At 43.3% G+C, this 27,676-nt stretch overlaps 1 protein-coding gene across 2 annotated transcripts in view; it reads right to left on the bottom strand.

The window, feature by feature from the left end:
• The window catches only part of WSCD1 (WSC domain containing 1), a 328,308-nt gene that overhangs the window by 149,076 nt on the left and 151,556 nt on the right, over positions 1-27,676 (bottom strand). For both annotated transcript variants that reach the window (XM_073667817.1, XM_073667816.1), the window contains one exon: positions 24,990-25,174. In XM_073667817.1, coding sequence (XP_073523918.1) covers positions 24,990-25,174 — 185 coding nt within the window. The remainder of the gene's footprint in view (positions 1-24,989; positions 25,175-27,676) is intronic.

The following is a 27,676-nucleotide window of genomic DNA, read 5'->3' as shown; positions in this document are numbered from 1 at the left end:
CTGCCCCCTGCTAGGCAGAGACGCCGTCCCTCTCACCTTCCTGTTCAGCGCATGGCGTCCTCCAGCGCTCCTTCCCTCGCTGCTGCCGGTGCGCTCCTTCCCGGGCAGTGTGCTTAGGGCGCGCGCGCTCCCCCTCTCTTAAAGGGGCCGCGCGCGCCATCCTAAGGAGTCCCCGGCCAATAGCCGGAAGACTTCCCATATATAAGGCACCTCCTCCAAAATGGAGGTGCCCGAGCAAAGTTGTTGCAAAGCAAACTCACCTCTGCTTCAGCCCTCAGGTCCCGTTGCCAGCCTGACTACCAGTCCTGTCTGCCTGCTTGTCTTCTCTTCAGCCCGACAGTCTGTCTCCTGCATCCGCCAGTCTGTCTATGGGCAAGTCCACCTGCGGACCAGGAAGCACCTGCCAGTTACCTGCCTGCTACCTGCCGTACCTGCTAGCCCGCTCACCTGGGAGCGCGCACCTGCTACCCGCCTGCTAGCCTACCTGGAGGCTCCACCGTCACTTGCCGTGACCACCTGCCTGCCAGCCAAGAGACTCTTACCTGCTCTGCCGTCACTTCCATGACCACCTGCCTGCCTGCCAAGAGACTCTTACCCGCTCAGCCGTCACTTGCCGTGACCACCTGCCTGCCAGCCAAGAGACTCTTACCTGCTCTTCCGTCACTTCCCGTGACCACCCGCCAGCTCACCCAGAAACTGCTTCCTACCTGTTGTGTCCACCCGCTACTCCGGTCAGTCCCAGCTATCTGACCCGTGGGAGCCACCTGCTCTATTACAAGGTCGTCCCCGAATAACACTTGCCCCTCGAGGTCCCTCCTTGTTCCTAGGCACAGAGGCTCCACCACCTGGCCCCGTTACAGTTTGCTCGGGCCATGGAATCCGGTGGCGCCCAAGCTCCCTCGCTCTCTGACCTATACCATGAAGTCTCCCGTCAGAGATCCCAACAGGAAACCATCCTGAACCATCTGCGGAATGTCAATTCCCACCTGGACACACTGACTACTCCATCGGCATCCGCCGCGAGTCGCACGACTTCCGTCCCGGCAGCGCCGATGCCCACCTATACCATGGCATCCAGCCCCAACCCCCGGCTCTCTGCACCGCCTCGTTTTGGTGGAGACCCCGCTTTTGCTCGAGGTTTCATAAACCAGTGCACCCTGCACTTTGAAATCTTGGCACATAATTTTACCTCCGACTGGGCAAAAGTGGCATTCATCATGTCCCATCTCACTGGGGAAGCACTGGCTTGGCTAAATCCCCTGTGGGAGAGAGGGGATCCCTTGGTATCCAACTTGACAGCTTTCCTCACAGCTTTCCGGAAAGTCTTCGATGAACCAGGATGAAAGACCTCATCGGCCTCCTCTCTGCTACGTCTCCGCCAAGGGAGTCTCACAGTGGGCCAATATGCCATACGGTTTCGTACCCTCGCTTCTGAGCTTGCCTGGGATAACGAGGCCCTGCTGTCCGTCTTCTGGGAGGGTCTTTCCGGTCGGATTAAAGATGAACTTGCCGGTCGGGACATCCCTACCACCCTGGACGACCTGGTGTCACTTGCTACCCGGATTGACATCCGGTTCCAGGAACGTACCAAGGAAACCACCCATGAGAGAAGGTTTCCACGCCTTGCTCCTAACTTCCAGAGACCTGTCTCTTCTTCAACCACTCCCCGGGCGCACTCACCCGAGCCCATGCAGGTCGACCAGACCAAGTTGGTCAAATCCCGCCAGGAGTCACGCCGGGCCGAGGGGAGCTGTTTCTATTGTGGCAGCAAGGAGCACCTGATCCGTTCCTGCTCGGAGAGGCCGGGAAACGCCGGTGTCTAGGATCGCTCGGAGAGGTCGTCCTAGACAAAAGTAAGTCCTCTCCCTCCCTGACTTTGTCTGTCTCTTTCTCCTGGGGAGAGGATAGGCACTTTGAAATCGCCCACCTGGACTCTGGAGCTGCTGGGAACCTCATCTCCCAGTCCTTGGTAGAGAGATACCGTATTCCCACCAAGCCTCTCACTGAACCTTTGTCAGTTGCGTCCGTGGATGGAAGACTCCTTCCAATGCCCATCCTGCTCATCACTGAACCCGTAACTCTGCAGGTGGGAATGCTGCACTCAGAGAAGATCTCCTTCCATGTGCTATCCGAACTCTCTCACTCCCTGTTGCTAGGTCTACCTTGGCTCCAAACACATGAACCCGTATTGAACTGGCGATCCGGTGAAGTACTCCGGTGGGGTCCAGACTGCAATAAGACCTGCCTGGTTCCGGTCCACCCAGCTCGCCCTCCGCCTACTCCAGCTAATCTACCCGGTCTCCCGGCTCCATACTGGCCCTATGCGGACGTCTTCGGTAAAAAGGAAGGAACCACCTCTATGCCAAATACGAGAAGTGCCTCTTCGACCAGACCTCCCTTCTATTCTTGGGCTATGTTATCTCCCAGACAGGTGTGGAAATGGATCCCGAGAAGCTCTCTACTGTCCTAAAATGGCCCCGTCCAGTGGAATTGAAGGCGATACAGCGATTCCTGGGCTTCGCCAATTACTATCGTCTTTTCATCCCACACTTCTCGTCCCGGACTGCTCCCATATCTGCACTTACCCGTAAGGGGGCAAATCCCAAGGTATGGTCGCCTGAAGCTGAGGAGTCCTTCCTTTCCTTAAAGAGAGCCTTCGCCTCTGCCCCCGTCCTGCACCATCCGGACTGCAATAAACAATTCTACCTGGAGGTTGATGCCTCCTCCTCCGGAGCCGGAGCGGTACTCACCCAAAAATCTTCTACCGGGAGAATGGTAACCTGCGGCTTCTTCTCCAAAATCTTCTCCTCGTCTGAGCGCAACTACTCCATAGGAGACCGTGAATTGCTAGCCGTCAAATTGGCACTGGGGGAGTGGCGCTATCTGCTTGAAGGGGCTCTTTACCCGGTGGTGATCTACACGGATCACAAAAACCTGGCATATCTCCAAAATGCCCAGAGACGTAATCCTCGCCAGGCCCGGTGGTCGTTGTTTTTTGCCCGCTTCGACTTCATACTTCATTTCCGCCCGGCGGACAAGAACGTCAAAGCTGATGCCTTGTCCCGGTCCTTCCTGTCCTCTGATCAAGAGGAGGAGCCTACGCACATCATTTACCCCTCCAAGGTGATGAATGTGGCCCCCTTGGATCTGACTCATCTTCCACCCGGTAAGACGTTTGTAGCAGTACCAGATCGGGAGAGGGTTCTTCGCTGGGGACATTCTTCTAAACTAGCTGGCCATGCTGGCCAGAAGAAGACCTTTCAGCTCATTACCCGGCATTACTGATGGCCTACCCTGCGTAAGGATGTTGTAGACTTCGTTGCGGCCTGTTCATCCTGTGCCCGTAACAAAGTTCCCAGACATCTACCAGCTGGCCATCTCCTGCCCCTTCCCGTACCTGCTGCTCCATGGCAGCACATTGCTATGGACTTTATCACCGATCTTCCTGTTTCTGCCGGTTGTACAGTCATTTGGGTGGTCGCTGACCGCTTTTCTAAAATGGCCCACTTCATTCCCCTGCCTGGTCTCCCATCTGCACCCGAGCTGGCTAAAGATTTTATCCGCCACATCTTCCGTCTCCATGGCCTACCCCTCCACATCGTGTCGGATCGTGGGGTTCAGTTCACCTCATGCTTCAGGAGAGCCACATGTAAGCTGCTAGACGTCACCCTGGATTTCTCCTCCGCTTACCACCCACAGTCCAATGGTCAAGTGGAGCGGATCAATCAGATCCTTACCAGCTACCTCCGGCACTTCGTTAATGCCCACCATTCTGATTGGGTGGATCTCCTACCATGGGCCGAATTCTCTTATAATAACCATGAGACCGAATCCTCTTCCAAGTCCCCGTTCTTTATAGTCGGTGGCCAACATCCCCGGATTCCAGTTCCCGTCTCCGCTTCTGTGGACAACCCTGCCGCGGAGTCTCTTGTCAGCGAATTTTCTACTATTTGGGAGAGTACCAGATCCACTCTTCTTCAGTCCTCCGAGCGGATGAAGAGATATGCTGATAAGAGACGTCTGGATTCGCCTCAATTCCGTACAGGAGACAAGGTTTGGCTCTCTTCCAAACATGTGCGGCTCAAAGTACCCTCCTAAAAGTTGGGTCCTCGATTCATCAGACCCTTCGAAGTCCTCAGGCAAATTAACCCAGTGGCCTACAAATTAAAACTCCCGGCCACCCTACGCATTCCCAATTCCTTCCACATATCCCTCCTCAAACCCGTTGTCCTTAACACTTTTTCCGACAATCCAGATACCCCTCCTACTCCGGTTTCTGCTGAGAACGTCTTTGAAGTGGAGAGTATCCTGGCCACCAAGAGGGTAAGAGGGAGAACCTTTTTTCTGGTGGATTGGAAGGGGTTTGGTCCAGAGGAAAGAACTTGGGAACCCAGGGAGAACATCAATGCTCCGCTTCTCCTTGAGAAATTTCTCTCTGGCCTAAAAAAGGGGGGCCTAAAGGGGGGAGTACTGTAGCATCGGCGTCTCTGCCCCCTGCTAGGCAGAGACGCCGTCCCTCTCACCTTCTTGTTCAGCGCACGGCGTCCTCCAGCGCTCCTTCCCTCGCTGCTGCCGGCGCGCGCTCCTTCCCGGGCACTGTGCTTAGGGCGCGCGCGCACGCTCCCCCTCTCTTAAAGGGACCGCGCGCGCCGTCCTAAGGAGTCCCCGGCCAAAAGCCGGAGGACTTCCCATATATAAGGCACCTCCTCCAAAATGGAGGTGCCCGAGCAAAGTTGTTGCAAAGCATACTTACCTCTGCTTCAGCCCTCAGGTCCCGTTGCCAGCCTGACTACCAGTCCTGTCTGCCTGCTTGTCTTCTCTTCAGCCAGACAGTCTGTCTCCTACATCCACCAGTCTGTCTATGGGCAAGTCCACCTGCGGACCAGGAAGCACCTGCCAGTTACCTGCCTGCTACCTGCCGTACCTGCTAGCCCGCTCACCTGGGAGCGCTCACCTGCTACCCGCCTGCTAGCCTACCTGGAGGCTCCGCCGTCACTTGCCGTGACCACCTGCCTGCCAGCCAAGAGACTCTTACCTGCTCTGCCGTCACTTCCGTGACCACCTGCCTGCCTGACAAGAGACTCTTACCCGCTCAGCCGTCACTTGCCGTGACCACCTGCCTGCCAGCTAAGAGACTCTTACCTGCTCTTCCGTCACTTCCCGTGACCACCCGCCAGCTCACCCAGAGACTGCTTCCTACCTGTTGTGTCCACCCGCTACTCCGGTCAGTCCCAGCTATCTGACCCGTGGGAGCCACCTGCTTTATTACAAGGTCGTCCCCGAATAACACCTGCCCCTCGGGGTCCCTCCTTGTTCCTAGGCACAGAGGTTCCACCACCCGGTCTCGTTACTGCGACTATTACAACATTTATCATAGCACTTCGGACTCCAAGACTTAATCGCATTAGTAGACCAGTCCAGCAAAGGATTGTGCAGTTTTAACCAAGGCGAACCTAAAATGACCGGAGAGGGTAAATTATCTAATAAAACCAAGTCCAAAATTTCTTGGTGAACTCCATTGATAGTGAGGGGAAATGCAGCAACCTTGTGAGTAATACATTTCAAGGGAGTGTTATCAATTGCAATCACAGAAACAGGTGATGACAAATGTTTGGATTTCAATTTAAGGTTTTCCAAAAACCCTTTATCAATCACATTACGTGTTGAACCACAATCCACAATACCTGAAATTCAATCAAATTTTCCTGCAAAGTAGTACTCCCAGAAAGAAATACTCCTGCAGAGCGTAAACAAGCTATATGGGCGTAACTGACTTTTTTTTTTTCTTTACTTAAACGAAGCTCACAATACTTAATCAAATGGTCAGCTTTACCACAATAAAAACACAATCCCTCGGCGAACCTCCGGTCTCTTTCCTGAGAGCGGAGTGACATCGCCCCAACCTCCATCAGTTCTCCACCATCAGAGCAGATTTTCTGGGGACTAGGACCTGACATTACTGGAGTCTTTACCTCATTCACCCTGGACCTTAGCCTCTTGTCCACAGCTAATTGCATGGCACCCTGCAGAGTCTCAGGTGCCGGGAATTCAATTAGCAGATCCTTAACCCTTTCACTCAGACCAGCAAGAAATAAACATTTCAGCGCAGGATCATTCCATTTGACTTCTGAAGCCCATCTCCTGAAGTGTGTGTAATAATTTTCAACATCACCTGCCCCCTGATTCAAACACCTAAGTTCTGCCTCAGCAGATGAGATTCTATCAGGATCATCATATAATAGCCCCATAGCAGAAAAAAATTCTTCTACAGACCTTAAACACGGATCATTAGGTTGGAGAGAAAAGGCCCACCCCTGTGGTTCATTGCGCAAAAGTGACATAATAAAACCAATGCGCTGTGATTCATTCCCAGAGGACATTGGTCTCAAATGAAAATATAACAAACAAGCATTTTTAAAGGAAAAAAAATCTTGCTGTTTACCATAAAAAACATCAGGCAGTCCTACCTTGGGTTCCACAAAATGTGCTCCAGAACAGCTACTCACGTGTTGCTGTAGCTCGGCCACCTCCAGAGACAATCTCTGCAAGTGTAGAGCCAAATCCTGGACGGAAACCATACTGATCCCCGAATTTCTTTCCTTTTAGTTTTTTGGGCTGGACTTACTGTTATGATCTGCAACAAGTACTAAGGAAAGATAGGGGAAAGCTGACCCTACAGTAAGACCAAGCTGAATCCCTACGATGTAGCGGGCTGACTGTTCCTAGCAAACAGACCCGCCTTAGTCCTCAGCTAGTCTGAACAAAGACTTATAGCATAAGGGGAGGTGTCCTTAAAAGAACTAAGGACTGGGACAAAAATGGGACACCGCCTAAACAGAGAAGTTGTTGCAGAACACAAAAAGACAAACTGACAAAAGGTACTAGAGGTCCAGAGAAAGGCACTGAAGCACCTGGCTAGAGAAACAGTCAAACACTGAAGTCCAGCACAGCCAAAAGGGCGGAGTTGGAATATAAAGGCAGATGGTCATGTGACCGCAAAACACAAGAAGGAAAAAAACAAACAGGAGGGTTCTAACAGGCTCATACTTTATATAGGGAGCTATGTGCGGGCTCATACTGTATATAGGAGGCTATATGGGGGCTCATACTTTATATAGGGAAATATGTTGGGGCTCATACTTTATATAGGAGGTTATATGGGGGCTCATACTTTACATAGGGAGCTATGTGCGAGCTCATACTTTATATAGGGAGCTATGTGTGGGCTCATACTGTATATAGGAGGCTACATGGGGGCTCATACGTTATATAGGGAGATATGTTGGGGCTCATACTTTATAGAGGAGGCTATCTGGGGGCTCATACTTTATATAAGGAGCTATGTGCGAGCTCATACTTTATATAGAGAGCTATGTGCGGGCTCATACTTTATATAGGGAGCCATGTGCAGGTTCAAACTCATATAGGGAGCTATGTGCTGGCTCATACTGTATATAGGAGGCTATATGGGGGCTCAAACTGAATATAGGGAGATATGTTGGGACTCATACTGTATATAGGGAGCTATGTGCGGGCTCATAATTTATATAGGGGGCTATGTGCAGGCTCAAACTGAATATAGGGAGATATGTGGGGGCTCAAACTGTATATAGGAGGCTATGTAGGGGCTCATACTGTGTATTTGGGCTGTGTGGGGGCTCATATTGTATGTAGGAGTGTATGTGGGGGCATATTGTCTGGGCCTGTGAGCTGTTATACTCATTGCAGTATGGCTTATGGTTCTCATTTTCTTGTCCTGATTGAAGGAATTCCATGATGAACCCCTGAATTACCAAAAGAGGGGGGGAATGCATCATAAGAAGATGCCATTAAGCTAAGTACACCACTGTTCAGGCCATATAGGGTCTATATATATACATATGATACTCTATGTCCATAGAAACGTTACTATGAGGTATATGGATGTTTTGTGGTTTTAATCGCACTGTACTTGACTGGCCATTTAAGGGTTATTCTTTGTTTGACAAGGACATCATTCATACATGTTTCTTCTTGGACTTTGTTAGGGTTTTTTTTCTGGTCAGATTGTTGAAAAATATTGATGATGTACCCCTCAGCCTGCTAGTATCTATATTTTATATATTTATATATGTTCATTACATATTATCTGATCACCTATTGAGCATGCCTGGTCAGTTAGAGTAGTGATAGGGCTACTTAAAGGCAATAGACAAGGATCGGGGGCACCATCAAGCTTCAAGTTAGGGTTAGGGTGCCAACCTCCACTGTGACGAAGGGAATTGTGAAGTGCAAAATTAGTCCTTATCTCCCCTCATTTATGCTCACTTTTTTATTTAATTACTGTTTTGATGTGCAACTGTGTGTGCATTTATATCTTTATGTATTCGGTTTTTAAAATAACTAAAGAGAGAATTTAGAGTTTTTTTTGTTATGGTTTACATATATAAGAGCCCCATAGGGGCTTTGGTTGTTGATTGAAAGGGCTATGTGGGGGCTCATATTGTATGGAGGAGGATGTCAGCGTACTTAATTCTGCTCAATGAGTCATACAATTAATATAAAAAAAATAAAAATAAAAATTATTATTATAAATTATTATTTGTTACAGTGAGGAGCAGAGTGGCCGGAGAGGTGAGAGGTAAGGTGAGTATAAGTAATTTTTTACATCTTACTTTTATTATGTTCTGGGGTCTGGTAAGACCCCAGAGCATAATAAGGGACATAAAATTTACAGAGAATAACAGGTGAATTTGAATTTTGCCTTATCCGCTGCTCTCTAATTCTGAGTAGTCAGTATGAAGATCCTTAAATTAGTTGTATAAGTTGCAAGTTTGTTGCTAGTATGACTGTTTATGTAGCTGGGACTATACTGGGAAGATGTACCACAATTCGGCCATCCACATCATGCTGGCTACTTCGGAGTGCAGTAGAGGAGGGTGTAATCTGCAGTATTTTTCAATGTATTTCAAAGAGGGTTTTCCAAATATTGATATCTATAGTGTTATTAAAAATAATTATATATATGCAAATATACCATGTTAAGACACTAAAAGAATAAAAAAACAAAATCAATTCTATATTCAGAAACAATGTTCTAAGGAAGAAACACAACTGAATTTTTGATAGCCGACTCCTTCCTATAAATGTATCAGTCTTTTATTCTTGACTGGCTCCGTTGTTTATTTGTTTTGAAATTGCTGACTTGCCCTCCTAGCCTCGCCTGATGTTTTCTTATCTTTTGGACTCATTACTGGCAAGAATAGAGCAAGAGCTTATTTTCCTAAATGAATAGGCAGATTACTGACACATAGATGAGCTATCATTGTAATTAATGTCTGAAAACATAAAATAATGCTGCACATGTCAAATAGATAATAAAAAGCATTTGATGCACCTAATCCCTTGTGCTACTGCGGTACTATTAACACAATGGCTTTTATGAATATATTAAATATGGAAATGCGGCAGATTTGTTAGATCAAACAAGAGCTTGTTGCGGAAAATTACATCGAAAGAATATACACAAAACAATTATATGAAATGTAGCCTTTAGGAAACACCAGCAGCGAGATTATTGATTCCGAAACACTTCCCTAATATGGGATTAAGAAACTGGATGTTTTACCTTATTTTTAAGAAGTTTAAAATTTAGTATATTAGCGTAGTAAAGATAGACATTTCCATCCAGTTTGAGCTTTCTCTGTGCCCTTGTCAGAGGAAAGTAAAACAACACTCACTGGCCTAACTATAGTCAATGTTATCATACATGGGGAAAAAATTATTTCCTGCCTACTAAATGGTAGTGGGATCATTTACCTTGATTAATTCTAACATAGTGAAATCCGTATATTAATAGTGTTATTAGGCCTGAGATAAATGTCTAATGCAAGCATCCAGCTTTACTATGTATATATTCTGTTATCTATTTTTGAATACTCTAACGGTAAAGAATCCTTTCATACAACTAAAATATCTCCCTTGAAATAAGTATATAATTTGCCACCTCTTTTGATAACCATATAAATACCTATAAACATTAATAGTATTACATCTAAGTGTTTGTTATCAAAAAAACAAATTTGCCATAGGTTTTTATTTTGCATAAATCATGGCGGAAATACTGAGCTGCCACGGACGGACTAGTAAGTGGAACAGCGTGTTCTTTAACCCAGTTGTAATTCTAGTCTGCAGATTTTAAGCAATATTGTGGTTTATGGAATACGATCATTATTCCATGTGGATATTTTTGGGTGAATGACTTATAATATACACCATTTAGATGGATTGCTGATGGATTATGTCAGGATTCTGATGCAGGAAACACATCCTAATCGGTCCAGATGGTATGAACAAACCCTAAGACATTTTTACTCTACAAGTTGAACAGACTTACTCTATCATTGTAAGGAAAATCTCCTACCCTGAAATGCTCCAAGATGTGGTGCTCATAGTAATACAAAAATTGTGAAGGCTGATTAAAGAGTATACAAGTCAACCGCTCTTACAGAAATTGGACATTCATTTACGAAAGCAAAATACTGATGAAACAACCCCTCACACACTCACCATTCATGGAGGAGGAGGTTGCCTAGAATTATAAATGTCTTGTAACATTTCCTAGTTGCTGCGACCATCCCAATACTATAACTAAACAAATTTTTCCTTTTAAAAAAAAAAAAAAAAATGTCATATTATAGTTTTTCCTTCCTAAATCTACTCATTAGAAGAGAAGTGAAGATTGGAGTGAAGTTATCAATACAATTACTATTTTCTGAAGTGATTGCAATTCAAATTATGGTACGCACCATGAGCACCATATATAAGAAAAGAAAACCTTACGCCACTTTTCTTGACATAAAGACTTCTTTCTGTGGAAATCGGAGGTATGGTTCTCCGATGATATTATGTGTTTCAGCATCCTGTAACAAGTCCAAATCAGACTTGGAGTCAGTATCACTTCCACAACAGGGGTGTACCACTTTGGCCCCTTTCACACATTGTATAAAGCCAGTACCGCAAAATACAGTACTGGTGTCATCGGTGTTTTGGATCAGTGTGTCGTCAGTGAGCTATCATTGAGCCATCCGTGTTTTTCCGTAATGGATAAAGACAGAATGAAATGACAAAGCTTCTCCTATACTTTGCAATGTTAAACACATGGATGACATCTGTGAGCTGTACGTGTTTTTCATGGACCCATAGACTTGTATTGGCCCTTGCCATCTGTGCTGCAGGTAAAGACACTGACATGTGCACAGCAGCATAGGTTATAATGGGTACATGTTGAATCCCTGAAAAAAATGGATGCCACACATACTGGAAACACGGACGTGTGAAGGAGGCCTTAACACTATGCTGTTTCCTCAGAGAGGTACAACCACATGTACTCCATATCTCTGCCCCTGTGTTACGATATGCTCCTCAAATGTTGACCTACAGAAGTATCAACCTTCAATTTTGCCAGAATTTAGTTAAGAGTCTCCAATATTTCAAAGTACAAATGCAATACAAAATAGCGATAGGTTAGAAAACCCCGTGACAGGCTGCAATGCCCATCACACCACTGGGTATCATAAACGTCTCCTGACAGAGGATCAGGAAATTATGTTTTTTCCATAGTTGGTGATCTCGCACTTTATATCTCAGGATATGTTTAACCAACAAAAAAGGAAATGAAAAACGCATATATATTTTACAGTGGGAGTAATGCAGTTTATTACAAAACCCTCTTTATCCAACTCCATATACATTTGAGAACATTCTGAGTACATTGTAATAATGGATGGAGTTTACTTGCACACTATAATAAGTTTGTGATGTAGAGCAGGAAACACCTATAATATACTAAATTGATGATTAAAGGCTACCCCAATGATGTTAGTTGTTTTCTATAGAGGGTAGGCGCTAATCACCAGATGGTAGAGTAAGCAATTGCACCACCTCCCCACTTGGTTGTTTTTTCCGTGACTCTTACATTTCCAACAGGAGATTCTGGAAATATCCTCGAGAAACATAATTTAAGGAACTTTCAGATGTGACCAATGGCCTCTAAGTATAAGACATATAAATGATTGAATAGATTTGAGTGAAATTTCATTCTACTCAAATTTTACAAAAATTCACATTCGGCAAAATGCAAAGCAGATTTTTTTAACATTGGCTTCCATGCAGATTCACTAAAATGGCTGCCGCTGGCCGCTATTTTTATGAACCATAAAAGGTCATCAAAATCTTAAAAATCTAAAATCAAAAACCATATAGTCACCTCTCCAGCTCCCCCACTACTCACCTTCACCAGTCTGGTCCTCGTCACATCTTTGGGTCAGCATTGGCGGTGGAGAAATTCAGGGGCATCAGTGTCTAGACCGAGGCTTATGATTTCTCAGGTCCAGGAGGGTTATGCGTATATAAGGCCAAAGGTTGAGGCCCACATGGAGACATGACATTAACACATGGGCTTTTCAGGCACAGAACCCTTTCCAGGCATAGCAAACCCAGAAGCCTTGGTCTGGAGGTGGTGAGGTGCTGAGGGGCTGGAGAGGTAAGCAGTGAGGTGACTATAGGGATTTTCTTCTTTTTTTTTAAACATTAAATTTATTATGCTCAGGGGTCTAGAAAGACCCCAGAGAATGATAAGGGCCATTAAATTTACAGAGAATAGCGTTTCCACAAATCAAATTTCCAGGGAAAAACAAGCGAACAGGCGAATTTTGCATGATCCGCTCATCTCTAATATGATATTTTCTTTCTTACCATTTGTACTGACTGAGGACCACCGGCAACACTGCAGATAACTTGGAAAGGGACAGTTTGGAAGTAAAAGGGTATACATATACAATGTCTTTTTCAAGCAGGTGCCTTCTTGAACCCACCTATAAAAGCATTGAAAATGACAAAAAATAATGAACATATGCATAGCAATGTCCATATCACTTGCTGTGCATTTATTCTGTCTTTTAAAGCTTCTTTTAATTGCTTAAGGCTTCTAAGGCCATGAAGCAGCTAAAGGAAATGACCTGGCCATTCTTCAGGTGGCTTCCACTTGGAAGCCCTCACTATGTTATAGATAACGTTAAAGAAAACAAAAGCTGTCGGCAAAGTTTCCAATAAAACATCCAATCAGACGTCAGAAAAAGCACTTCAGGGAAAACAAAGAGGCTGCATGCACACACCCTTACGCATGTTAGCGCTCTGGCACTACATACAGGACCATATTATTAGCAGTTGTATTAAAAGATTGATTTGTAATTTTACAGAAAAATGGAAAAGAACATTTATATTCATCTATATGTTCTCTTTTTCTCACCTCAAGGCCCTTATTGTGTTTATAGCATGAGCTTCTTAAAAACCTTCACATGTCTGCGGCTTCCTTTGGTGTCATTATATTGTTTGGAGTTTTGTCATTGCAAACTTTTAAAGAGTAGTAGGAGTAGATTTGGGCATTGTTGCTACATGCTGCTCTAATGTGAATAAAAACCACATGTAGAAAACGTTGAAAAACATTTCTTCTTGCAGAGTCCGAAATGATGCCAGCGAATGCCAGACTAGTGATTTTCCTTTATCAATCATCTGTCAGTCTCTGCTGAGAATGATTTCGCCCAGTGGGTTGGAAACCATCAAAATACAGATCCATAGAAGTAAATAGTGTCTGACAACTACCTGGACTACCAAACATAATAACACTCGCAAGTAACAATCTGCAGATGCCTTTTTCTCTTTGCAGATTGAACTACAAAACGTTTTATTTTCGAATAGACATCAAAATGGCATGAAAAATGTTCAAAAGTTGCCATTTTCATCACCAATCACTTAGAAAAATCACAGAAGAAAGCAAATGCAAATAAATCTATCACTAATAAACTGTACAAAACTGTAATCATGTCTACTAGAAATACATAGAACCAGCCAACTATCATGGCATCTGTTTTAGTTAAAGGTTGCATTCTCCAAAAAATATTTCTGGAACATATTTTCTTTGAATTCTGTGTTTTGTACAAATTACATGGAGATACAGGAATACACTGAACTGTTGGCTCTACCTTGTCCTAAGTAGTGTAACTTCAAGGTGGAGGGCAGGACCCCTCATGGGTATTTAATAATATTGGTCTCTTCAGATGGGCCAAAGCGCCCTAGGATTATAGTTACATATCTGCAGGTCCCAGAGATGCTCAATAGCGGAGGTGCATAACCTTTTTAAGTCTAAGGGCCGCATTTATATCTTTTTCTACTTTAACACCTTACCAATATATAATGTACCAGTACGTCATATGACGGCTCCCTGACTTTGAGTCGGGCTCGAACACCAAGCCCGATCTTTCCCCACATATTAAATCACGTGCCTATAAAAGCCGTGGGTGGAGCGGCTGTTAACCTGTTAAATCCCGCTGCCAGTCTCTGATAGCATTATTTAACAAGTGTCGACAGGAGAGCGTGTAATTCCACTCGCCCATCGGCACACCCATAATGTGATCACAGGGAGCCGATAGGTTGTCATGACAGCCGGGGGTCTGCTGAAGACCCCAATGCTTTTACTTACGATCATTTTCACAAATCACAGTTTACATCTACCCCAAACCCCATTACCCCGATTGCCAACACATCAGGGCAATCGGGAACAGCCGAGGTAAAGCACCGGAATCCGCACATCTAATGTGATGCGCCACTTCTGAAACGGCTGCGGGCTGGTATTTTTAGGCTGGGGAGGGACCAATAACTATGAACCTTCCCAGCCTGATAATACAGTGGTGTGAAAAAGTGTTTGCCCCCTTCCTGATTTCTTATTCTTGCATGTTTGTCACACTTAAATGTTTCAGATCACAAAACAAATTTAAATATTAGACAAAGAAATAAAAAGTAAAAACAAAATGCAGATTTTAAATGAAGGTCTTTATTATTAAGGGAAAAAGAAATCCAAACCCACAGGGCATTTGCGATAACTGACAAAGAGTCTTTTACAACGCTCTGGAGGCATTTTGGCCCACTCATCACACGGACGGTGCACATGTACACATGGATGGTATATGGATGTCACGCGAATGTCTAATTGTGTACTCAGACATGTTAGCTCGGGCATCAGTATTATACATGGCTGCTTGAATGCAGTTTTTGGACCTGGAGCAGCATTCTGTACTTGTGGTATTTTTCAGTAGGCTTCTCTATAGAAAAAAAAAAAACTATGTGTGAAGGAAGCCTAATAACTTATTCTAGGCATGGTATCCTTTGTGTCTTTTTTTTGTGTGGAAACTCAACTTGTGCAGTAATCTCTTTACATTTATGACAGCTCAAATATCACTGGCTATGTGATTAAATTACAGAGGTTTGCTTTTCATTAAGAAATATTTTATATGGCACCTAAGCCATTTCCACACATATAAAAAGTAATTTACTTCCATAGCTGTCAGAGGCGAGTATAGGAAATAAATTGTCAAAAAAGTACTTGGACTTCAATCACAGAGTAGGGAACCTCTAATCAGGTAAAAATATATTGGAAGCAGAAGTACCCTCAGGAAGTAATTTATGGTCAAGGACTCAATCCTAAAGGGTAAATTTGCAATAAATAATAAAATGTCTGTATTAACATGCTGTATGACCCAATGTAGGGAATATTGCTGAAAAGTACACAGAGCATAGATTAAATCTGGTGGGCATGATACGAGAGAACTGGTGTAGGATTCCAGGAGAGTGTTTGAAATTAATGTAGACATTTATATCAATCATAATTCTATTTATTAGTTTTATTTTATGTTGACGATGACAGAGTTCATCATAATACATGTTAATTGGTCAACTACAAATTTTCTCATTTTGCTAATTTATGAACTGAATTTCCACCATAAAGGATAATAGACGCTAAAATGTGAATCCATGTTTGAAATTGAAAAATATGATCCATAATAGCAAGTTCAAAGTTTCTTGTAAGTCTAATTTTACACATTAGTACTTTTATTAAAAAAATATAATTATTATAGTACTTCCAGTAATCCCCCATCGTATAAAGCACTATAAAATCCCTTAAATTATATATTTTTTTTACTTAAATCTATGTATATTTTTGCGGTAGGATATAAAAATAATCAGATCATTTTTCTTCTACAGCCTCTGTGTGTCACCATACATGGCAGACTTCAGAATATTATCAATGAATTTATGTGATGACAAGATTTACAGCCCATGTTTCTTTTTCCAGGAATTACAACCTGTATTTCTCTTTGAACAATTGTGGACCTAACTGGCTGATTGTTAAAAGACCGCTGATCAGCTACATGCAAGCCAATTGGCAGTCAATTAATAACTTGTTTAAACAAGTCGACCACTCTTCCATGCACACAGAATTATCGCTGATACAGCCATTTTTTGTGCACAGAATACCATTGTTCTCAGCAGCTCTTCAACCTTATACGCCTAGCAATGTGCTGCCCAGAATGATGATTTTTAAAAAAGCTTAAAAATCATTTAACCCGATGAATGAGTGTTTTTCTCGGCTCCAAGGCTTCTCCCGAGTTGCACCTATTCTTTGGAATGCTCTACTCCAAGAAATTAGGATGAACAACAACCTACACAGATTTAGGTGCTCCCTAAAACACATCTATTTAGGTCAGCCTATCATGTTCCCTAATCGAAGTCCCTTTATATAAAACCCATTCACTAGTTCTCTGAACATAATTCTTCATCAAACTCCACCACACCCAAAAGCACTACAGATACTGGCTGGTGATGAGCTCATGCAGCCTTTATCTATCCCTCATTCGCTCAAGATGGGTGGACCATCATTGTAAATAAGCCCCTGTACTTTGTGTCACCTCCACCTCATTGTAGATCGTAAGCTCTTACGAGCAGGGTCGTCATTATTTTTGCTTTAATTATTGTATTTTCTTTAGCTATGCTACCTATGACTGTTGTATATGAACCTCTGAATTGTATACACAGTCCGGAGGAGAGTCTCCTCTTCTCCAGACCCGGGTACCATCCGCACATTGAAACGCATGGAATCTGCATGTACAGATGCAGTGATGAGGATTTCATGCGTTCCAATGCAAGTCAATAGCGGCGAAAACGCCGCGCTTCCGCAAAATAATTGGTAGTGCTGTGGATTTTTCCGCAAAGTTAATCCGCAGCGGAAATTTCCGCATATGCACAGCACATGTGGATTATCATTGGGGAACATGGCAGACCTTCTACCAAGCGTTTTTTAAGCGTTTCTGCAGCGGAATTGCCGTTGCGGAAACGCTTAAAAAATGCATAGTGAGCACACAGCCTAAAAAAAATTATTATAATTAATATATTAATATTGTGCCAAATTAATTTCACGCGAACTATCACATGATCTATCACAGGGGATCATGTGACATGTGATACATCAGGTGTGTGTGTGAGGGGGGGGGGGGCACGCCTTCTAAACTGCCCGGGGCCCTTGCTACTCTTAATCCACCCCTGCATGGACCCTTATCCATCTTTCTCACACAAGGTTTTAATTGTGAGCTGTGCCTAGTTTCCTTTCATTTTCCCAATCAGATGGAGTTTGATCTGGCACATGGAGAGGTAGGACATTAGTGATAAGGACCATCCATATTTAACCCCTTCACTCCCGAGCCTGTTTTCACCTTCCTGACCAGGCCAAATGTGCCACAAACAGGAAGTTGATATCACCAACCATTCCCATTTTATTTAGGTGTATCCATATAAATGGCCCACCCTGTATTATCCCTTTAGGTGCTTCACAGGAATTAAAGCAATGTGGAAGGAAAAAAATAAAAATTTTACTTTTTCCCACAAAATTGTTAATTTAGCCCCAAAGTTTGCATTTTTACAAAGGTAACCGGTGAAAAGGAACAATACAATTTTTTACTCAATGTCTCCCGAGTACGCCGATACCCCATATGTGGAGGAAAACTACTTTTTGGGCGCATGGCAGGGCTCGGAAAGGAAGAAGAGCCATTTGACTTTTGGTGATGTGCTTAAACAGTGTATACCCCACACAATTGACTCCATTTTGGAAACTAGACCCCACAAGGAATTTATCTAGAGGTGTACTGAGCAGCTTGAACCCACAGGTGCTTAGCGAAATATTATAACTAGTGTTGAGCATTCCGATACTGTAATATCGGGTATCGGCCGATATTCGCGATATCGGAATTCCGATACTTAATTCCGATAATTTGACAATATCGGATACCGGAATCGGAAGTTCCCATAATGCCTGTGCTCTGCAGTGTCTCTGAAGGATGACAAGCTGGATGGCAGCGCTCAGCTGAGATCCAGCCTGTCATCAGAATGCCATCCCAGCGTGGGAGAATTCTCCTGATTGTTTAAAAGCCGCCGGCTTTTAAACAATCACACAGCCCCATACTGCTTCCCTGCAGCCTCCCACCCCGATCCTCCGCTCCCCTCGCCACCTCCCATCCCGATCGTAAGCTAGGACCGGGCGGGGAGCGCAGCACCAAGGAGCGGGGAGCGAAGGACCCGGGCGGGGAAGCCGGCAATGAAAAGACTTCACCGCCGGCTTTCCCGTTCTGTGCTGCGCTTTCCCGCCGGTTATTTCAAATGAACAGCTGAGGTATCAGGTGATGCCGATCAGCTGTTCATTTGAAGTCGCCGCGGTGCCCTCAGAGGGTTCATGTGAGTTCATGCTTGACTGCATGAACTCACATGAACTTTCCCACGGCCGCACAGGTCAGCCTCACCTCCCAGACCATCAGCCCGTCATGATTAGTGTGTGTGCGGGTGTGTGTGCGGGGTGTGTGTGCGGGGTGTGTGTGCGGGGTGTGTGTGCGATGTGTGCGGGTGTGCGCGGTGTCTGTGCGATGTCTGCGAGTGTGTGCGGGTGTGCGCTGTGTCTGTGCGATGTGTGCGGGTGTGTGCGTGCAGGCAGACATAGGCCGATGTGACACTACTACTCCCATCGGGCTATGTCTGTCCCCCGTCCACTCGTGCCAGCAGGATCAGCTCGATGGGAGCAGTAGTTCCCATCAGCCTGATCCTGCTATATAAATTGCCCTACTGTGTCCCCAATAAATTTTAAATACATGTCATTGGTGGCCAGTGGTTACCTACAATAAATTAGTTTATACATTACCTGTCCCCGCCGATCGCCACCTAAAATAAAGTAAAAAATAAAAAACTACACCTATACTCACCTAGACACCTAATTCCCCGAAGCCATCGATCTCCTGTAATAAAATATAAAATAATAAACCACAACCTTATCCTTACCCCTCCGTAGTAGTCCACGAGTGTCCCACGATGATCTCCAGTTCAGAGCAGCCACATAGAATGTGACCGCTCTGAACCGCTGCCGCCGCTAGAATGACGGGGCCGTAAGGGTTCACCGGAGTTCAGGCAGCGCTGCTCCGGTTAGCTCCTTTACGGCCCTGCTGTATGGTGAGAAATTCCCACGGTACAGCAGTGCCGTAAAGGGGGTCTCCGGAGCTGCGCTGACTGAATGCACTCCGGTGACCTCAGTCAGTGGCTCCCGCTGCCGGGAGCGGACGTGTTCCCGGCAGCGTGAGCTTACAGCAGCCATGACAGCTGTCACCATCTCCAGATGTGACAGCTGTGCATGGGAGATCAGCGCAGGAACGTGGACAGGTAACTATTATTTTTAGTAAACTAAGAATTAAATAAAATTGTGTGTTTTATTTCAAATAAATTATTTTTTTCTGGGTGTAGTGTGTTTTTTCTTTTTAACACTTTGTAGGTTAGTAATGGGGGTGTCTTATAGACGCCCATCATTACTAACCTGGGCTTCATGGCAGCTGGCTCTGACATGAACCCCAGCCCTATTACCCCCTGCCACCGCACCAGGGCAGCGTGGAAGAGCGAGGCTAAGTGCCAGAATTGGCGCATCCTATGGATGCGCCATTTCTGGGGCGGCTGACGGCTGGTGTTTCTAGCCTGGGAGGGGGCCAATATTCATGGCACCCTTCCTGGGCTATTAAAATCAGCCCCCAGCTGTCTGCCTAGCCTTTGCTAGCTATTAAATTAGGGGGGACCCCACGTTATTTTTTTGGGGGGGTTCCCCCATTTTAATAGCTAGTAAAGGCTAGGTATTCAGCTGGGGGCTGATATTAGTAGCCTGGGAAGCTCCGTGGGTATTACCCCCTTCCCAGGCTTCAAACATCTGCCCCAGCCGTCTGCTTAACCTCCGCTAGAGACTAAAATTACGGGGAACCCCACGCCAATTTTTTTTTTAAATAAATCCTTTATTTTAACACTAAATGACAAGTACAGTAATCAACACTGTCACTGTGCTTCTTATATGTGTGACTGACATGTTTCTATCTATCTAATCTATGTGTGATTCTCTATTCTTTCTATTCTAAATTGTCGGGTACAGATGCTGAATTGCCGGCCGGCTTTTTTAAAGAGACGGTGTATGAAAACACTAATATTTTTTTAAATAAATCCTTTACACTATATGACAAGTACAGTAACCAACACTGTCACTGTACTTCATATATGTGTGACTGACATGTTTCTATCTATCTAATCTATGTGTGAAGCTCTATTCTGTCTGTTATAAATTGTCGAGTACCGATGCTGAATTGCCGGCCGGCTTTTTTAAAGAGACGGTGCACGAAAACACTAATATTTTTTTAAATAAATCCTTTACACTAAATGACAAGTACAGTAAGCAACACTGTCACTGTACTTCTTATATATGTGACTGACATGGTTCTATCTATCTAATCTATGTGTGATTCTCTATTCTTTCTATTCTAAATTGTCGGGTACAGATGCTGAATTGCCGGCCGGCTTTCTTAAAGAGACGGTGCACGAAAACACTAATATTTTTTTAAATAAATCCTTTACACTAAATGACAAGTACAGTAATCAACACTGTCACTGTACTTCATATATATGTGACTGACATGCTTCTATCTATCTAATCTATGTATGATTCTCTATTCTTTCTATTCTAAATTGTCGGGTACAGATGCTGAATTGCCGGCCGGCTTTCTTAAAGAGACGGTGCACGAAAACACTAATATTTTTTAAAATAAATCCTTTACACTAAATGACAAGTACAGTAAGCAACACTGTCACAGTACTTCATATATATGTGACTGACATGTTTCTATCTATCTAATCTATGTGTGAAGCTCTATTCTTTCTGTTGTAAATTGTCGGGTACTGGTGTATGCCGCTGATGAATTGCCGGCTTTTCATGTCATTCTACATTATTCTTAGTTGTTTTACTTCATGTAGAATTAACCTACAAGGAAAGAAAGGGTTTATTTTCATTCCGATATTTGTGTCCCATTGACTTGCATTGGTTTCCGGTATCGGAATCGGCGATATCCGATACTTTTTGGGTATCGGCCCGATCCAATCCGATACGATATTTCCTGATATCGGAAGGTATCGCTCAACACTAATTATAACGTTGAGCTGTGAAAATGAAAAAAAAAAATTTTTCCCACAAACATGTTCCTTTTGACCCAAATTTTTCATTTTCCCAAGGGTAACAGGAGAAAATGGACCATAAAATTTGTTGTGAAATTTCTCCTGAGTATACAGAAACCCCATACGTGGTGGGCAAAATACTGTTTGGGCACATAGCACGGGAAGGTGCGCCAACTGAATTCTGGAGCTCAATTTTGGTTGGAATAGATTGCGGAGGCCATTTCACATTTGAAGAGCCCCTGATATGCTAAATCAGCAGAAATCCCCATAAGTGACCCCATTTTGGAAACTATACCTTTAGGAGATTCACAGAATTGTATAAAATTAGGCTGGGTAAATGCAAAATTACCATTATTTATGCTTTGGTCCCAAGTTTTTAATTTTAAAAAGTGATAATAGGAGAAAATGAACAGTACAATTTGTTATGCAATTTCTCCTGAGTACGCCAATTCCCCATATGTGGTCAAAAACTACTTTTGAGACACAGTGCAAAGCTCAGAAGGGAAGCAGCGCCATATTGCAGTTCAGATTTTGCTGGAATGGTTTGAGGGTGCCATGTCACATTAGCAGAGCCCCTGAGGTGCCAGAACCCCTCCATAAGTGACCCCATTTTACAAACTACACCCCAGTGAATTCATCAAGGGGCTCAGTGAGTATGTTGACACCACAAGTGCCTCACAAAATTTTATACCATTGGGCGATGAAGAAAAAATAATTACATTTTTACCATTAAAACATTGTTTAGCCAGAAGTTTTTAATTTTTATAGGGGCTAATAGGAAAAAATGGACCTCACTTTTTGTTGTGCAATTTCTCCTGAGTGCACCAATACCCTAGAAGTAATCGAGAAATACTTTTCAGGCACCGTGGAAAGCTCAGAAGGGAAGGAACGCCATATTATACTGCAGATTTTGTAGTTATGGTTTACGACAAAAATTTTGTTTTAGCCCCAAATTTTTCATTTTCATACAGGGAAATGGCAACAAAAAATTGCAACAAAATGTGACACAATTTCTGCTGAATGCAGAAATACCCCATATGTGGCTGTACAGTACTGCTTAGCCACACGTTGAGACTGGAGAGAGAAGGAGTACTATTTGACTCTTATCGAAGAATAGTTTGCAGACTCCATACAAAGATCCCTCAAGTTCCAGAAGAGCAGAATCTACTCTCATGGAACCCCATTTTGAATTCCAGCCCTCTAGGCATTTATCTACAGATGATAATTTTGACTTAATGTTTTTTTTCCAGAAACAAGCAGCAGTAGATGTTACCGAGTGAAAATTGCATTGTACTGATGTGGTTCATGAAACCCCCGATGGGTCCATTCGCTATAATGAGGTTACTATTGACTACATCTATAATGAGGTTACTATTGACTCCATCTGGCCTCTGTTCAGCGGAGCATAAAACTGTGCCCGACTGTGCTTTTATGAATGCTTAAAAAGACAGCCACAGCTGGATCATAGGCCAGGCAGAGTCCACAGTGTCGCCATCAGCCTCATTATAGGAAATGTTCCGCTGGGAGCCTCCTCCCTTTACCAGTCTTTTAAATGCTGTGATCGCTATTATTTAAGGCATTTAGGAGGTTAATTGATGCGGGCTAGTAGTGACAGCCGGGTCTCTGCTATAACTTAAGCCGAGCTCCCGGCGGCGATCATGAGGACACAGCTCCTGTGCTCACATGATTGCCATGACGTAAATGTATTTAATTTTGAAGAAACCCATTCCCAATCATGATGTAAACTTAATGTCAAATGTTGTGAAGGGGTAGAAGAACAGCATGATGGTGAGGAAAAAAGTGGCAGCAATGATGAAGATTTTGAAATTGAAGTTGTCTCAGTCCATAAGGGATTTGACCAGCATGAGTTGAATGATTCTGCACGATATTTGGGACTATCAAAAAAGGCTTCAGAACTCCTTAGTTGAAAGCAGAGCTTAAAGTGTGTCCTCCTCCACATGGGCAATTTATTTGGTGCAGTCCCAATTGGCTATTCAATTTCTCTTTGTGAAGAATATCAAGACATAAGAGAGTCATTCAGTTGTTGCAATATCACAAGCACAATTGGATCATGTTGACCATAAAATGGTATGCTTACTTCTTAGTCAGCAACGCGGATACAACAAGTATCCTTGTTTTCTGTAAATGTGGGACAGTAGGGCTCAAGAGAAGCATTGGTTGGAGAGGAATTGGCCTGGAAGATCTAATCTCAACCAGGTGACCCAAACATTCTACATGAGCCACTTGTTGGCAGAAAGAACATTATATTCCCAGCTTTGCACATGGAGCAATTTGTTAAAGCTTTGGCAACAGAAGGACACTGTTTAAAGTACCTAATTTTGGCATTTCCTAGTCTGTCATTTGAAAAAAATAAACCCCTGTGTGTTTGATGGTCCACAGATTCAGCAGCTCATCAAAGATAAACATTTCATAGGGACAATTTCAGAACGCCAAAATAATGCTTGGTTATCATTCAAAGACCTTGCCAAGGACTTTTTTGGAAATACACGAGCAATCAAGTACATCAAAATTGTCCAGAAACTCTTGGAGAGCTACAAAATGCTTGGTTGCAACATGAGCATCAAGGTGCATTTTCTGCATAGCCATCTTGCTAACTTCCCTAAAAACCTTGGTGCAGTCATCGATGAACAAGGTGAAGTATTCCACCAAGATTTGAAGGTTATGGAGGGACAGTATTAAGGTAGATGGGACGTACATATGGTGGCTGACTATTGTTGGAACATCATGCGAGATTGTCTACAGAATCAACAGCAGAGGAAAAGCTACCAGCATAAATTATTTCCTTAACTGCTACCTAACTTTACTACTTGCACACAATTTGACTTACAGCAACAATATATTCTTTGCGTGAACAAAATAGCTTTAAATAAACATTACATTCAGGTTAGGGAGACAAAGGGAGGATATCCTGCAGCTTAAAAAGTTGTGAAAGAAAAAAAACTGGGGTCATTTTTGGATTCAGAAGCAAAAAATGAGTCAAAAACAAGTGTCAGATGTAACAACAAAACTTTGTGTTCCCCACTGTTATGGTGCCCCTTTTCCTCTGAGGTCTCCCAAGCTACTAGACAGCATTGGAAGATTCATATGTCACACTGCAGTGCCTTTGATTCTTCTTAATAAATATATTTACCATAAGCCATCTAAGTGCTGTGCTACAAAAAGTACAAAATGAGGGTAATGTGTCGTCATAATAGATAGTGGATTTAAGAAGAAGTAGATGTTTCTAATAGTTTTGTGGCAAAAAATATAAGTCAGTAGATCCTATCTTGCTAATATTAGTACATATTATTAAAGATTTTGGGCCAAACAAAATTAATATTGCAAGATTTTATTTTATGTGAGAGGTGCAAAGGATTTCAGAACAGCCATTGCCTACAGCAATGAGTGGCTCAGGACAAACACTCATATCAGCTTTTACACTTCTACTAATCTGAGACTGAGAACATTTAGCCTTCTTAAATGGTATATTTTCCCGTTAACATTAATTGAAACTGACTCATCTCTTAAATGTAATGCTGTGAAGTGGTTCATGGATAGGTCAGTAAACTCACATTGCATCTATTTTCAAGTTCAACGCAACTTACTCTGCTTGACCATGTTCTGCAGTTTCTCTAGCTGGAAGACTGAGAGTCGATTAACACCTCCACATACAGAACCCTTCTCTCCTTTGCACTCATTGTTGCATTCTTCTTCTTTGGCTCGGTTTGGGGGTAGACTGTTGCCACAGTAACATTCAGATCCATAGGATAAACCGGCATAAATATATGCTCTAAAATAAAAAAATACATATATATCAATGTCATATATAATAACTGCTCAACAAATTTATGACCATTTCATCTTGTAAATTAGACTTCATTGAGTGAGGTCCTCTGTAATTGTTATCAAAGTAGATGTCTACTTTATACAACAGCTATCCCTATCTTATTGGGAAATATACTGTAGATTTCCAGATTTATCCACCCTTAATGTTCCACAAAGCTTGTTAAAGACTCACAATACACATTTCTCATCATACATATTCAATACATTATCACAACATGTCAGTATAACCCTCAAAAGTTAAGCGAAAAGATTCACTGGATTTTGGTCCAGTGCTCACATTTGTAGTCTGTTGCTGCTGGACCACAGCACTGGAAAACCTCCAACTTCTTGTTACATTAATATATTGTGTGGTGCAACATACATATGACGTTGTGGTGGCCTACTAAGGCTATGTTAACATGTGCACTAATCATCTATTAGAATGGATTCAGTAGGAATCCGTTGACAAAAAGTTGTGCAAAAACAACTTTTTTGTCTGGCAAAATAAAACTGAATTCAACTGGATCAGTTTTTTTTTTTAACATTGAAGTCTATGGAAGATAGATCCGTTAATTAGCCATCAGTTTTTCTTTCATTTGAAAATGATCTGTCTGTTGCTTACTGAATCAGTCTCAAATGGAAATATAAGGGATGGTTATTTAGCGGATCCATTTTCCATATACTTCAATGTTAAAGAAAAAAAAAGAATCCACTTGAAATCAGTTTTTTTAGCAAGATAAAAAAGTTGTGCCTACACAACTTTTCTGTCAATGGATTGCTGCTGGATCAGATGATTACTGGACATGTGAACATAGCCTAATAAGAAGAGTTGTCGGGAGTAAGGCTATGTGCCCACGATGCGGAAATGCTCAGGATTTTTTCCTGAGCGTTTCTGCATCTCCCTGGCAGAAAAAAACGCATGCGGATTGTACATGCGGATTGTACATGCGTTTTCCTGCCAGGGACATGCGGAAATGGTGCGTTATTCACTGACATTTCCGCATGCGGATTGACAAGCGCTTTCCAAGCGATTAGCATCACTTGGAAAGTGCTTGTGACAACTAGTTCACAACTAGGTCCATGCAAACAGCATGGATTTATATAGTGTGACCCGAGAGAGTGGTTAAAAATAAAAAATAAATGTATACTTACCCTCTGATGGCCCCCGGTGTCCTGCTTTACACTCCGTTCTCCCTTGCCGGCAGCAGTGGATTGAAAGACCTGCCGACATCAGCGTCGCGTGACCTGTCACATGACTCTGACGTCAGCGCAGATCCTTCAGTCCACCGCGAAGTGCCGGGAAGCAAGGAGGAGCGCAGCGCGGGCCGCCGGAAGGTAAATATACATTTATTTTTTATTTTATTTTATTTTTTACAGATTTTTTAATGGTACCTAGGTCCGGAGGAGAGTCTCCTCTCCTCTAAACCCGGGTACCATCCGCACATTAGAACGCACCAATTACGCAAGTACAGATGCAGTCTTGCGGAATTGGCGCGTTCTAATGCAAGTCAATGGCGGTGAAAACGCAGCACTTCCGCAAAATAATTGGTAGTGCTGCGTATTTTTCCGCAATGATAATCCGCAGTGGAAATTTCCGCAGCATGTGCACAGCACATGCGGATTATCATTGGGGAACATGACAGACCTTCTACCATGCGTTTTTAATGCGTTTCCGCAGCGTTTCCGCAGCTGCAAAAACGCTGCAGAAATGCATTAAAAATGCATCGTGGGCACACAGCCTTAGATGTCTTCTAGGACTGTATTGTACCCCTTTCAAGCTCTCCAATGCAAACACAGCCTTAGTAATGTCCAAATGACATCAACATATATGACTAAGGGTAAACAAATGGTAAGGGATGGAATACAACTACCAGTTTAATTACAAATGAACAGACAGACTTTTCATGTTTTTTTTATTAAATTTGCAAAAAATTATCTTAAGCCTTATTTTGTTGCCTGTAAGTACATAAAAACCACTGAAATTTCCTGCATGTGGGCCAAGCAAAAATTCACCTGCCTGTGTCTGTAGTCTACGCCAAAACACATTGATCATGGATTTTATAAAAGATGCACGCAGAGTCCTGGACTTTTTAATGGCCTTCCAATCTTGTGGTAACCGCACTTGGTTTGTGAGTCCTATCAAGTTTGGATGGTACTTTGTCTGGATAACATGGTGTTTAAACTACAGGACACAGAGAATTAGGGTTCTGTTCCTCTAGTGCTTACCATCTCCATATGTGTGATTTAAAGGGAATTAATCAGCATGTTTTGCTATGTAATCTGAGGGCAGCATGAGGTAGGGGCTTACTGTCAATATACAATGTATACAGAAACCTGTGGTGTAGTCGGGGGGACGTCGCAGCTTTCTGAGCTTTCTGCGACATCTAAAAACCAGGGCTGTGGAATCGGTAAGCCAAACCATCGACTCTGACTCCTCAATTTCCCTGACTTCCAACTCCAACTCCAC

The sequence above is a fragment of the Phyllobates terribilis genome, unplaced genomic scaffold (assembly GCF_046119375.1).
Source record: "Phyllobates terribilis strain yellow unplaced genomic scaffold, ASM4611937v1 Scaffold_2__4_contigs__length_985480577, whole genome shotgun sequence".
NCBI lineage: Eukaryota > Metazoa > Chordata > Amphibia > Anura > Dendrobatidae > Phyllobates > Phyllobates terribilis.
Note: the sequence above shows the minus strand (reverse complement) of the source record. Positions and strands in the feature narration are given on the sequence as shown.